The sequence below is a fragment of the Pleuronectes platessa genome, chromosome 7 (genome assembly GCF_947347685.1).
Source record: "Pleuronectes platessa chromosome 7, fPlePla1.1, whole genome shotgun sequence".
Classification (NCBI taxonomy): Eukaryota; Metazoa; Chordata; class Actinopteri; order Pleuronectiformes; family Pleuronectidae; genus Pleuronectes; species Pleuronectes platessa.
In genome coordinates, this window is record NC_070632.1 from 15,075,898 (window position 1) to 15,089,280 (window position 13,383).

The 13,383-nt window shown below is 42.0% G+C and overlaps 1 protein-coding gene across 1 annotated transcript in view; it reads right to left on the reverse strand.

Annotated features, from left to right (window-relative positions):
• Positions 1-9,377, reverse strand: part of megf11 (multiple EGF-like-domains 11) — a 54,238-nt gene extending 44,861 nt beyond the window's left edge. The window contains exons 1-2 of the mRNA XM_053426858.1: positions 9,302-9,377; positions 4,216-4,308 (exon numbers count right to left, since the gene is read on the reverse strand). Coding sequence (XP_053282833.1) covers positions 4,216-4,308; positions 9,302-9,362 — 154 coding nt within the window. The 5' untranslated portion in view covers positions 9,363-9,377. The remainder of the gene's footprint in view (positions 1-4,215; positions 4,309-9,301) is intronic.
• Between the last annotated feature and the right edge of the window lie 4,006 nt (positions 9,378-13,383).

Genomic DNA, 13,383 nt, shown 5'->3' on the forward strand with positions numbered 1-13,383 from the left:
ATGAAACCAATCACTGATGTAAAAACCCTTAATAATGAATAATCTTACTGTTCTATTTGAGAATTAACATGAAATAAGTAGAAGTTAGATCGCGTGTCTCAAGCAATACCCCAGAAACAGGCGTTCCCAGGCCACATTCATCAATTAAGCATGTGTATGTACAGCACCCGCAGCAGAGGCTGGCCTCCCATTTGAATACATTAGGGAGGAATATGTTACCTCCTGGACCAAGGCTGACCGACCACATTAGATTTGGCTATTAAGTGTGATAGATTTCCTCTTGGAACACAAAGGATGCTCAGTGGTTAACAAAGCTAAACTACTCCTTGGACTTTTCAGATGCGTTATCTCGGTGGCATTGATTCGCAGCATCTCGGAACAAGTGGGCGAACATTTCCTCCACAATGAGGAGAAGCACACTCTGAGAAGGCACAGGGAAGAAATAAAAAAAAAGAAAAAGAAAATCAAACCTCCATATTTATGCATAGCTCGCTGCACAGGAGGACATGTCATTATCCAACTGAAGCACATGAAATCAATGATAGTGCTTCAATGCACATAATATCTACCAAGTGATGGCAATCCTAACTAAATATACCTTGTTCATACAACTATCTTTATCGTTGTCTGCATTTGAAAGCTGTTATTACTGTAGTATAAAGTGACCCCGTGTGCCTGGCTCATCAAGGCGGATTCAATCACGAGTGCAAGACAGTATATGGAGATGGCGGCAGAGGGGCGAGGTCATTCCTCTGCAACCTTAGAAAAAGCAAAGTCTACTTTTACACCAAAGAAACTCATAAGACTCTGAAAACACAGCTTTCATTCAATAAACTCAATATTCTACAATGATTTCATTGCACACTATATCTCACAGTGTGGGCTTTTAGAGCAACGTGTACCACAACCAATAAGTTCACTACTTTTGTAAAACACGATATTTCAGCAGAACAAAACAATATTGTTCAGACACATAAGCAGAGCTCCATCGATCTGAACTGCCTCAGCAAAGATTGCTGCTTTCTCTATTATATTGAGCCTATGGTTTTACATCATATATTTCAGGATGTCTCCAGGTTTCAAAAAGTTTAAGACTTTTAAAGAAACTATTCATTAGCTTAAGACCAATGTCAAGTACATAGACTGGGTATAAAGGTGGATGACTCGTCTCCACTTTCTCCCACTATCCAGGAATGAAAGAAAAATTATCTCTATATCTCGAGTTTGCACAGCAGTGATCAGGGGATGGGGCAACAGTATAAAGATACACGCACTTGACCAAATGTGAGTCACCTTCAGCTGTCAATCATTTTACCCAGTTTTTATAGCATTAAATAACTGATTAGATTCAAACTGATCTGTAAAAATGAACACTTGAACAAACATCAGTGTGATAAGAACTACATAAAATGACAAAAATCACTTTCACTTTTTAGTTTGGTCCATGTCCCATCCATTAACATGGAGGAGACGAGATTTATGACCTTTACTTCAACCAGCCACCGGGCGAGACCAATACGCGTCTGCTTCACTTATGGGGAGCTGCCATGTCGTCCATTTTTATATACAGTCTATGCTCAAGTACGAAAGATGTGACGGAATATCAGAGTCCCAGAAATACTAACACTTCCCCATGATTAAAGATGAGATGTAGTAGCCAAGTAGTGAATATCCCTTAATATGCCATGATATGGTGTGTATAAATAATATATATTATAATACATATATGAAGTATTTTCAACAGCCAAGCCGAGTGTACCGGGATAAAGAATTCTATTAAAGGATTAAATATGTTAGACTTTTAATCTAAGACCCTGTGAAAAACCTGTATTATTTTATATGATTATAATTCTACTGACAACAATGTTTTCAAGAGAAACCCAAATAGCAAACACAGCAGCACACACAAGACAAACAGTACATTTCATTATATACCAAAAAAAAAAACAAGCAGAAGGCAAAGCAACAGAAAACACAAGCACAGCAGTGAAAACATTAAAACATGAACCGGTACATGTCACCACACTCTCTCATGTCCTCACAAGCTGTACTCATTTCATAACATGAGATCAGAAAAACATGTTAAAGGGCATTAGGGTTCGCAACCAGGAAACACAGGCATTAGGGCAATCGCACCAACCGACAGCAGCAATTAATCATTCATCGCTCTACTGAGAGAACACAGCCTCCACACTGACTGCTCCAAATCCACATGCCATAGATGTCGAACGAGACCACATTTGAAAACAACAGTCAACAACAGGCGGCGTCCTGTAGTGCTGTTTTATCTTTGGTTCATATCCAACAGTGTGTCCTTGAGATGAGTCTAAGACACCCCAGGACTCCATGCAGGTCACAGGGCAGGTCTGATCTCAGTGGGACGGTTGCCTCAGGCCGAGAAAGAGGATGAAATGTTTTTCTGTCTACAGCAGGTGGACACCAGCGGGGGAAAAACATGTGATATCTTTCTTCAGCCTTCACCAGCGCTCTCCCGACACAACACACCGAATCCCTCCTGCCTTTATCTCCTTCTCTTTTCTGGCCACAAACAGTCCAACTCCTTTATTTTCTCCACCTGACCCATTTACAAAACTGCTTTCTGGTGGGTGCTGCTCCAGAAACATGGTCCAAGCCTTTGATGCAGCTCCAGATCAGAGGCTGAAAGGCTGTCACTTCAGCTTTCGGCCGCTCAGCATCCCACGGCTGGGCTTCATCTCCAAGCCTTGGTGACACACTTTTTATTTTATCACACATCCTTTGTCATGCGAGCAGCCATCTCTGCCCTCTCACCAGCTATCATATCAAGGAGCTGACTCTTGTGATGCAAAACCAGATATTGCAACACAAGATCTACCACAGGATTGATTGTGTTTGAACCACATAAATGTTAATATGTACTTTTCAGCCCATGTGAACCATAACATGACAGTCACATACACTTACATGAATTCCATTAAAGCTCGCATCACCCGTCAGTGCTGGGTGAGAGTACGATTTACAATGAAAGACGAAATAAACATGCAGAGCCATTTACACTAAGGAAAAAGAGTGCAGATTTAATTTAAAAATTGGCACACATTGCTCATTTCTACAGATGAAAGCTCGTAAATGAAAAAGCCTGGAATCATGCCTGGTATGGAAATCCAAAGTTATGAATAATGCCTCTGTCTCAATCATCAAGTCTATTTTAATAAGGCGGATTAGCCCAGCACCTGAAGGCTGAAAGGCACACGCCGCTGCACCCCTAACCAACCGAGAGCGGGACAAGCATCTCGGGGGGGCCCTGCACTCAGCATCCTCCCCGTAGGACCCTCACCACGTCTGCAGGGAGCGAGCAGAGGCAAACAGCTCAGGCTTGTCACTTATGCCCATGAATCCACCTCCAATGGACCGGCACTGCAGCGAGCGCAGCTGATTTACACACAGTTGCTAATCAGTTGAATTGCTCTCTTGCTAATGAAAACTCATAGATCTATACAATAACACTACTGATTTCATTTTAGCTCCCATTACTCATTCCTAAATATGCAATAGGCAATGAGAGTTAAATGCTACTGGGACAAGTCAGGTGGAGAAGTTGGGGTCGGGAAGGATTGACTCTGTACATGGTGGCCTTAGTCATTGCTATCTCTGTCCTGACCTGAGAAGAAGGGCCTCCTGTTTGTACGTACAATATTTCACTGTAGACATAAATATCAAAAGGTATAAATGGATTATTTCCTCCTGGCTGGCCCCAGTGACGCTCCAGCATTTAGCTGATTGCAGGGTGGATACATTTAACTCCATCCGCCCATCCTGCTCTGGAAGCTGAGGTAAACCCAGTCAACATAAAGGCCACCGCCACGGTTTGTTTGAGCTTGGCAGTGATTCATCCTTCCACTGAACAAGTCTCCGGCACCAGTCTAATCATGATTAAGACCATAGCAGAGAACTGTGTAGACACAGGGGGAAGCAACCATCCATCCATCCGCTATATTCATCTAGCAAATCATTTCCACTTCCAGCAAATGAGAATGAATTCATTGTGACTTACCTGTTCCGTTGGCTATGTTTGCTAAGAAGAGAGGATACAAAGCTGAGCAGCTTTGAGGTACACGTACATTGAGGAAAAAAAACAGATTCACAGCAAAGTCTTATGGACTACCTGGCTGTGAACACCTTTAGAAATAACATAAATCTAAATGCATTGTAGTTAAAGAAGCAAAGTGCACTCACCACTGGAGCAGTCCAGCCCGCCCCATCCGGGCTCACACTGGCATGTATCCGGAGACACGCAGCGCCTGTGGACACACTCCTCTGTGCACAGTGCTGAGACAAACAGAGACAGTCCCTCATCAGAGCAGTGCATAACAAGTGTAAAACATCATTACACCCCCAATAAACAGCATAATAAAAACCACCAAGATAACAGCTCAAAGATAATGGCCCTTGAGGTTCAACACTCAGTTTCTCTCCAATGCCTTCAAGTAACTAAATCTTAGTTGTGGCTCTCATATTCAAGATCCATCTTCTCTACTTGAAACTGGACTCAGTGATTTCTGAGGAGATTGAGTCTTTGGTCAACATCTTGGTGTATCACAGAGCTTTACTTTGCACAATGAGCTGTTATCAGCAGGCTGAGCTGAGAGGGAACAAGCTGTAAATCCCCTCTAATTTGATCAGCCAGTACTTTGTCATACGGTGATGCTTTAATGTAGCTGGTCCGGGCACCGCAGTGTTTACTAAGTGTGCAGTTTTCTTGATCATTCATATCGAGCAACACGGCACCCGATTGATTGGGTCGACATTAGTATTCATGGGAGCGTGTTCGCATGAGCTGGAAGTTTGGTTCAGCTGGATAATAAAGTGACCTACAAGGAGTTTTTTTGTTGTTTTTTTCCTACAGTGCTAGTTTTGTGTGTGAAGGAAAAGTATCACAAAAGCACTTAGCATGAATAAATCTGTGGCAAGGGCATTTGGCCAGCAGAGTTAAGACATACAGGCTCTTATCTGAGGAAGGAGACAGTCAGGCCCATACAACAAGAGAGAGAGACCCCGCCTGATGGGAATCAGGAGTCCACTTGGCCTTAAGAGGAATGGTACACAACCCAAGGGCAGTGGGAGAGACAATCCGTCCTCTTAACTGATCAGACCTCATCCAGCACTTCATCCAAACTGTGCGTCTCTTGTTTACCCTGGGCACCTGCATAGAGGTGCAAGCATGGATTTGTTTTTTTCCCCTGTCAGTGTGTGTGTGTGTGTGTGTCTACAAAACAACTCAACAATACATGACTGGATTTCACCAGCATTTCACCCTTTCACTTGGCAGGTGCATATGTGACACATGCAGAATATCTATCGCTCCTCTGATGCTTCTAAATGTTTCTGTTTTTTGATAGAGCGTGAAAAGAGGGGAACAAGAACCCCATCTATTTAAACACCATAAGCCCCTAGGTGATGTTGCAGCTCTGTGTGCAACACCATGGAGCTCATTCTGCAGGCAGAGAGAGAGGTCAGCAGAAGCTGGCTGCAGGCCTGGACAGTGCTGTTATAGATTATCACTCAATCAGGCTTCGATTAGGATCCACCGCCAGAAGAGAGATGTAGCGGGTAAAGGAGAAAGAGGAGTGAATCCCAAACACTCACAAGCCGGTGATAATCGCAGAAATGCTCCAGAGGCAAAAATGTTAAACCAGAGATTGAAAGATAATTCAAGGCAGATTTCTAGGCATCAGTTCTCTGACAGGGAAACTGTCTAATTTCAGTAGGACAGCAGAAAGAAAAGGGGGAAGAGCTCGAACATTTGTGCTGACGAAGGTGTGACATCGACTACCTGTAATCAATGAGTCCACAGTATGCAGAGTATTCAAAGGGAAGAGGAGACGAATTCAATGTCACCATGATGAGATGATTCGTTTGGTTTCAATCAGCGAATTCTGATCAGCAAGAACAGGGAAATGCAAATGTGTCACATCCTTTAGGAAAAAAAGAAATATGGAAATGAAGTTTTGAATATGGGAGAAAGGATAAAGCGCACCCTTCTCCTGAGATCTGAACCGGTGTACTAAAGGGATGGCATAATAAAGTAGGAGGTAGGTCTTTCATTTTAATTGAAATTCATGAATCACTCTGCTTAACTCACGTCTAAGGAATCTGTCGGAAAATTGAGTCTTTCATCTAGATAAAAAGCTCATCTAACTCATTATGCAGAGGTGTTATCAGAGCAGGGAACAATGGAGCTAATTGGTGATTGTCATGCAGTGTTAATACATTTCATATTCTTACACAGTCAAACTACAATCTCTTAAAATGTCAGATAAAACAGATCTTCATGGGGAAAAGACTCACCAGTACAATGCTGTTTATTTAAGGTTTTAGTAACAGTGGTGTTTAGTGGTGCAAAATGAAGTGAAAAACCTGGAACATTACTGTGATGACGGCTGAATCATTTTAAGAGCGATGTCTACGGAACATATCAAACAACTCCCTCCAAAGCTTCTTCCACATGTCTCCATCGTCTGGCACCGAGAAGATTTATTTTAAAACTGTGTCTTTGAAGCATTAAAAAGAAAGAGAAAAAAACGCAACAAAGCCGAAAATGAAAAAGAAATCAAAAGCTCAGACTTCCTTTCTGAAGAAAAAAATAAAATCTCATCATCTTCGCCATCATCAAAACCCAAATGTGAGATGTGCTCACGTATCGCCGCCTGAAACTTTATCAAAACCCAACTAATTCTGCCGCCGAACGTCATTTTCAGAATTAAATTGCGGCGGTGGACACGCGAGAGTCATGGGGGAGACATCTGGAGTAAATGCCCTGCTAGAAGGAGAGGACTCACAGCCCTGCAGAGACCTCCAGCCTCGGAAGATATTACAAGCTGTTGTCATTCGCGAGCTCCTCTCACTTCCTCAAGCACAATCATAACAATCATGCTTATTGGGAGGGAAACGAGTTCTACATATCCTCGACGTATAGGCTAGTTACAGATTAAGGTAATAAGTCACTACATATCATAGGACGCAGAATTAATAAAGACCTCATGTCGGAAACTAACACGAAACAGTTTAACGTATAGAGGACTGCTCCGGAAATTTAACACCTTGCATATGAAGATGGTATTAAATAAAATAACAAACAAAATTACCCCCACCAGGGCCCAGCAGTCCCCCTAGTGTGAACCATGCTTAAAGCCCTGTCTGCAACAACCAGCCTGACGAAGGCGGTGAAGGTACATGAAGTGGTAACATGCCCCTTGGTATGTCTTTAATCGGCTTGGTTAGTGTCTCTCGGATGGGTTTGGACAAAACAATGCTGTCTTTCCAACTGATGTCCACTGAAGTGTTTCACCTCCTCCAGCTTGATGTGTCATTCTGTAGCAGGATGACACAGAAGAGCCGGAGGATTATACCCAAAGTGTCTCTTCTTGCGTGTGATTTCTGATTAAACATAGTTTGGGGACTGGTCCTGGTAAAATATCCTGAAGTAAGTGACATCCCCGTCGTCAGAGAACTGGGCTTTTTGAAACAACTTATAAAATCACTATATCAAAATTTGTGTTTGGATTTACACAATAAAATATCAGTCTGTAAACATAGCAGTTTTTTTGATTCCCTTAGAAATCCACCTCCACCTCCAGATCCACACCAAATTTAATGGATTCTTTCTTGGCTCCATAACTCCACCAAGATTCATGGAAATCCGTTCAGTTATTTTAATATAATCTTGCTTACATCCAAACCAACCAACACACAAACGGGCAGGGGTAAAAAACATAACCTCCTCGTTGGGAGTAAAAACATCCGTAAAGATTATGTCGGTGGTTTAGCGTCTCCCTCTGTGTATCTGTGTGATAATTTGGGTTCATTCAAGGTCTGCATGGCCCCAGCTTCATTAGCCACTCTAGCTCTCAGTAGAGCTACAGTAAGGGTTTATGATGATAATAAATAAAAAAAAACAGAAGCAGGATTAAAAGGCAAACACTCTTCAAACATTTCTGACTTTTAATGAAACAGAATTTATGGAGGAAGCTACAGTAAACTAACAATACACAAGGGGGAGGGATATTTTGCATTCAGTGCACAACCAAATGTCCGGAAATAGACGACTTGAGTACAATTTGGGATCAATTTACTTGTCGCAGAAGGGGGCGTCCTTTGGTCGCTACATGCAAAACAGCTTTGGGAGTACAAATCTCTTAATCCTGGTAGTGAGAGTGCTAGGATTAAAAAGGGTGGAACAGTTTGCAGAGACAGCAGAAAGCACACACTGCCCTCTCGGCCCCGATCAACGCAGTCTCCCCACTTAAAGGGGGGGCCGGCTGTTCTGTCACCCTCAACTCAACATTATATAAAAATAAAACCTACTGTTCCCACAGTGGGGGAGGCCACACGTGAGAGGCACCTCCATTTTCACATCTTCACCTGGTTAACACCCTGGAAAGACTATTAATGAACAAATACCTCCGCTGTCAGCCGAATGGTTAATGAATACATTATTGATCAATCTGCGCCGCCCTCCTCAAGACCCCCTGATAATCACACCAGCTCTTATTCTTGGCAGGCTGGTTTCCCGGTGCTTTGCTGTCCGCAGGCGAGTGAAGCCATATAGACAAGGACACGCACAGCTGTGGTCAAAGAGAAAAAAAACACATGGCTGCAGTCAGCGTAGCAGTCACTCCCTCGTGCTGCAAAAAGATCTCGGAAAATATTAAAATGCGAGTCTATTCTTATTTAAAAGAGAATAAAACATTAGTTAAGGCGAGAATATCAAAAACACAGCTCTCAGAAGCTATGTGTTCTGTCTTTATTTGGCCAACATGCAGAAATATGCAGTTTGATGTGTGCGGGTAAAAATAGAATTGATGACCGTTAACGAAGCCATATAAAATGACAGTGAGGGATTGTAATCAGCATATTGCTGTGGTCCAATTTCCATGGCTTCTGCTTCTTTTATGTTATTGAATTTCCAGTGTAGTTTTTATGGTGGATGCTATAACTACTCAGTCTGTAACTAGGGCCCTCTTGGCTCGTTAATTTTTCTCATTGTTATATAACTTCAGTTAAATGACTCCTGTGGGAAGAGTAAAGCTGGGAGCAGGGTATGGTGTTAAACTCTGTTCCTTTATGTTAAATCACGCTCAATCGTCTTGAAAGTGAATAAATTCTAAAGGAGGAGGTTGTGGTGGAACGTCATTGGACGCTCGTGATAAAGCGGCCTGGCAGGGAGTTGTAAAGCCGCTGCGCTGAAGGATCAATCCTAATATTTACTCCTTTTCTCTAAGACATAACCTGAAATGTCATCAGCGACAAAGGAGTTACTTACGAACACACAAGTCTCCGCTCTCAAAGTAACCAGGGCAACACTGTGAGCGGCGTCTATACATGGTCCTCACCCCCCGCCGGTAAGCCGTCTTATAGCTGATCCTGGAGAAACAGACAAAGAGACGGCGACGTAATGCACAGAGACACCCTTTCTAAAGGGTAGGAAAATGTTACCTGTACCATAATATTTTCGTTTTCATGGGCAAGTTTATAAAATAGGACAGAGGAAGAAGAATTAACACCAGTGAAATTTTGTGTAAAATACTCACAAAATAAAAGCCAGTATTTGAACTCAATTCTCACTATAAACATTTGAGTAATCTGAACATTTATTGTAAAATGATTACAGTCTGATTCTGGATCAGACTCCTTCACAAGAACATTTACAAGTATGTTTATTGTGACCTTCGTGGACTTGGATGTGGTTTTGGGGGACAGTAAAGGTCGATGGCAAGTGATGTAATAAATTTGGGGACAAGACTCTTGTAAACGTACCTGTGCCTGGTGCATTTAAACCAGTTGAGGATGTCCGTGCACCGGGTGTAATAGATCTGATCAAACGGGTGAGCGTAGGATTCCTGTACAGTCACTGCGTAGCTGAAAGACAGAGAAGTACATTTACAAGTGGTCGAAGGAAGAAGGGACTCCAGTAATATACTTTTTTCCATTTTATGCTGCTTTATACTTCAGCTCCATAATTCAGAGGGAAATAGCATGCTCAAGTTTACACAATAAATCCTCTGACTCATTTAACTTCATCTAGCTCTCCCCCACAGCTTCTAGTAACTTTTCAGATTAAAATTTCACATAAATAAAATTTTATTAAAAGCTTTGTGAAACATTAGTGCTTCCTGACCGTAATGGCCTGTGAGTTCTTATCAAACTGTGGTTTTATCTTGGGACCACTTGTCATGTTAGTTGTTAGCTGTTGCTCACAGTTCCAAAAGTGTATCGCAAAACTATGTCAATTAAATCTGGATTAGTTTATTGTGATCCCATCTGGCAGATTCATCTTTTTCTTCTTCTTTATTAATTGATGTCGTGACTTCATGCAATTAGTCAGAACTTCCAAATTATCCCCAAAAATGATCACACTTGAATCTGTAGTTTTGGGATCTAAATATACTGACTGTTATAATCATAGTGAAATGTTAGTGAGTAATATAGATTTTCATGGTCCTTGGAAATATTTGAAATAAAAAAACAGCACACGGGTCCTGTCATTAGATACTGTTCATATCAAGCTATAGAATAACTTTGATATGCAAAGGAAAGACTTGAAAGGGCATCAGGTGATTCATGTTATTGATATATGCAGCCAGCAGCAGTTTGAGGACCTCAAAGCCATGAACACTTAGGGAATTTATTTTGATGCCAGCAAAGTAGAACCATGATACCCAAGTACCTTCACCTTGGTCAGGCAATAATCCAGATCATATATCTTCACAAATTTCTTTCCACCCCTTTGCATCGAGGAGTGAAAATTATTCCTCCTTATTTCTCAAAAGTGACACTGGCCAGCACAACTAATAATTATTCAGGCTCTATGGCTGTCATGATTGATTGGAATGAGAGTACACTGATCAATTTCCCTGCGTATTTCATTTGAAGCTGCAACTCCTACAATCTCTCAGTGCTTGGCGACTTGAGCCGTGTGAGATCGATACTGCTGTTTGGACTTTGAGGATAGGTCTGGAACTTTGGTTAACACCGTGCTTGTTGCAGGTACACAGGGAAAAAAGTTTGTGGATCGACAATGTCAGTCTGGGGAGCCGGTGTTCTCAAACAACTGCAGATTCTCTTTCAAATCTAAAATTCAATGTCCTGAGGTAAACACAAGAGGATAGACGCTCACCTCTCCCAGTGGCTGCAGACATTGGGGTCATCTGGGTTCAGACTCCATACACCAGGGGAGAAGCCCAGGACGAGGACCAGGGCCAGCGGGGCAACAGATGACCCCATCCTTCACAGTGAGAGGGTGACAGGAAATAAAGATAAATAGCTGAATGGATACAATGAGCCTCTCTCATTTTGACCTTTTCAATAAGGACTTAATTGGGTGTAGAAGAAGTGCACCTATGGTAATTCAATACTATTTAGAGACATAGTTCATCATTTTTGGAAAAACACTCATTGAAGTTTTTCCCATGACTTAAAAAGAGGTTAGATACCATTCTTATATATCTGTGCAGTATGAAACAACAGTCAGCAGCTTGTCCGACTGTTTAAGAAGATGGAAGACACATCTCACAGAAATGAGGCCGAACAATCTTGGATACAAATGCAGCCGTCTTGGGCTTATATGGCGTCATTTGGAACCAGATACTTTGCAGGAGTGATGGAGGAATAGAGCCAAAATATCGAGGCCTCAATTTTACATGCGTCCAAACTATCGTAAGTCTGTCTCAGCTGTCAATTTATTGTAGCATCAAACCTTAATTTGCGCCTCTGTGCAAAAGTAACAAATCAACCTCTAAAGATCAGATATTGAATTAGTGAGCTTGACAGTGTGTTCTGCTGACATACTGTATACACAGTAAGTTTTAACTATGGGCATGTGAGGTCAAAAAGCTTCACTGTAGCAAAAAAACATATCTTGTCATTTCATGAAATCTGCTTCATACATGTACAGTGATGAGAGGAAACAGGAACACAAGGACATGGACCAGAATTCATAAAGACTTCAGATATCAGTCAGAAGTTGAGGAGTACACAAGTGACACACACCTTGAGTGTAAACTTTTCTAGCTAGATAACAGCTAACTGTGCAGTTGGTTAATTGGATGTTTGGGACAAATAAACTGCACAATTGGTTCAGGTCAAATTCACACAAATGATGCAAGGTGGACATTTTCTTTGGCTTTTTCTCTGAACACATTGAGGGACACTTTGTTTTCCAAAATATCAAGCCCTTTTCTTAAGGGAGGTATAAGCTTGTGTGGATTTGAGCAGTCCCAGATGAAAGATGACCATCGTGAAAGATAGTGGCAATATCTTCGCTCATGGATCCAAAATGGTGGCCCTGTGAGAGAGGATTAAAGTTGTCTGGTGTCATAGCCTTGAGATCAAAGATAGACAGTGACAAAATTCTGACAGTGTCACATAAGAAATGACACTTTCTTTCTTTTCCCTAGAGCCCACAGATAACAGGGACCATATTACCCTCCTCCCTGTCCAACCTCCATGCAGGTTAGGTTAATTGAAGACTCTAAATTGCCCATTTGAATGTGAGTGTGAATGGCTTGTTTCTGCATGTCAGCCCTATGATGGAAAGGGGACTTGTCCAGGGTGTAACCACCTCTTACTCAATGTCTACGTGGATTGGCTCCAGCCTCATGGCAACCCTTAAAGGATAAGAGGTATAGATAATAGAGGGATGGAGGGATAAGTGCATCTATTGCAAGGACTCAGTCGTTGCTTAGCTCTATTGTTTATAGCAGCGCAGATGGATGACGCACGCTGAAGAAGTTTTATCAGTGTAAATGTACTCGTGTTGTTGACTACGATTCGAAAGGGGTTATCATCGGACAGTCTTCATGCATCAGAGTTAATGTCTTACCCAAGTTTATTAGATCCACATCACATAAGTGTGGTTTGCAATAAACGTGTGTGACTGCTGACCTCTCACTGTCTGTAGGCGACTTCAAAGTGCTTTTTTATGCAGCCTAGGATTATCTAAATATATACAGCATTTTAACATTTGCTCTTGGGTTCATCTCCTTCAGTGAGACCTTCAAAAAGCCACATGTGTGCTCTAGGGGAGCAGCCGCGGGATTGAGACCTCCGTGTGACAGTGACTGAGATGCTGATTTGCTTAGAGGTTATTTCATTAGATGCACAGGCAGAGCAAGAGCACGTATAATGATGGATTCGGCGCATGTTCAGGTCATACCTGAGTAAACTGCTGGCCAAGATGAAGACTGTATGGATGACTCACTCACACAGCATATCGCATCCTGTAGGTTTTATGCCTGGACGCCATTAACTGTATCTTATTTATAGTTCTCGGTCTCTGGACCATGAGCATGATGTGGCCTCTGGAGAAAACTTACACAGTGTTGTATCATTAATGTTGTATTATTA